This window comes from Bison bison, unplaced genomic scaffold (assembly GCF_000754665.1).
Source record: "Bison bison bison isolate TAMUID 2011002044 unplaced genomic scaffold, Bison_UMD1.0 scf7180017611969, whole genome shotgun sequence".
NCBI classification, from domain to species: domain Eukaryota; kingdom Metazoa; phylum Chordata; class Mammalia; order Artiodactyla; family Bovidae; genus Bison; species Bison bison.
This window is the reverse complement of record NW_011441214.1, coordinates 1-1,165: the sequence shown is the minus strand read 5'-3', so window position 1 is coordinate 1,165 and position 1,165 is coordinate 1. Positions and strand designations below refer to the sequence as shown.

The window sequence follows — 1,165 nt, the reverse complement described above, 5'->3', positions numbered from 1 at the left end:
GAATGGTCATGACCATTGGTCTATGTCATGACCATTACCACAACAAAGATAGAAAACATTGACTCTAGAGGTTTCCCCATGCTCCTTGGCTGTCAGTTTCCCTGATCCCAGCTTCTGGCAACCCCTAATTGCTTTCTATCATTATAGTTTTGCCTTTTTAAGTGTTTTGTTTAACAGACTCATACAGTACATAGTTTTTTGTGTGTTTTTCCTGCACTTAGCATGATGCTTTTGAAGTTCATCCCTGGGTATCAGTAGTTGGTCCTTTTTATTACTGATCTCTTGTCCTTACCTCCTTCCCTCCATCCATCCTCTTGGAGTCTTGGTGCGGCGACAGACCACTCACCCCTCTCTACCTGTCTCTCAGAACCAGCCCCCAGGGAAGAAATCAAAGCAGAGCCCGCAACCTTTAGTCCTCCAGCATCTGAGCCCCTTCTGGGGGAGGTGACTCTGGAGGAGGCCGCCCCACACAGCCTGCGTCTCTCCTGGACGGCAACTGAGGGAGAATTTGACTCCTTCGAGGTCCAATACACAGACGAGAATGGGCAACTCCAAGAAGTTAATGTAGGGGGCGACCAGCATGACATCACCATCTCTGACCTGGAATCTGACCACAGATACCTGGTGAGCTTGTACGGTTTCCACGACGGGCAACGTGTTGGTCCTGCCCACATCGAGGCCATGACAGGTGAGCAAAAGAGCTCTGCCCACTCAGCTTCCTTCCAAGGGGGCCGTGAGGGCCCAGAGGAGGCTGAGGCCCCATGGCCTCTGTGCCCTTCTCTCAGGCTCTGTTCTCTCCGTGTCTGTGTTCAGCCCCAAGAGAGGAGGATGATGAACCTTCAGAATCTCCCTCTACCACCCAAACCCCATCCACCGAGGTCCCTGAGCCTCACATCAAGCCACGCCTGGGGGAGCTGGCGGTGACAGACACCACCCCCGACTCCCTGAGCCTCTCCTGGACCGTCCCCGAGGGCCAGTTTGACCACTTCCTGATCCAGTACAAGAATGGGGACGGGCAACCCAAGGTGGTGAGGGTCCCTGGGGACGAGGACGAGGTCACCATCTCGGGCCTGGAGCCAGACCACAAGTACAAGATGAACCTGTATGGCTTCCACGACCGCCAGCGTGTGGGCCCCGTCTCTGTCATCGGGGTGACCAGTGAGTG

At 54.6% G+C, this 1,165-nt stretch overlaps 1 protein-coding gene across 1 annotated transcript; it reads left to right on the top strand.

Moving 5' to 3' along the window:
• Window positions 1-258: 258 nt before the first annotated feature.
• On the top strand, window positions 259-1,158 carry LOC104979689 (tenascin-X-like; the record flags this gene model as incomplete). The annotated part of the gene is made up of 2 exons (XM_010828196.1): window positions 259-688; window positions 814-1,158. Coding segments are annotated over 2 exons (775 nt in total), but the record flags the coding sequence as incomplete, so codon positions are not given.
• Window positions 1,159-1,165: the final 7 nt, after the last annotated feature.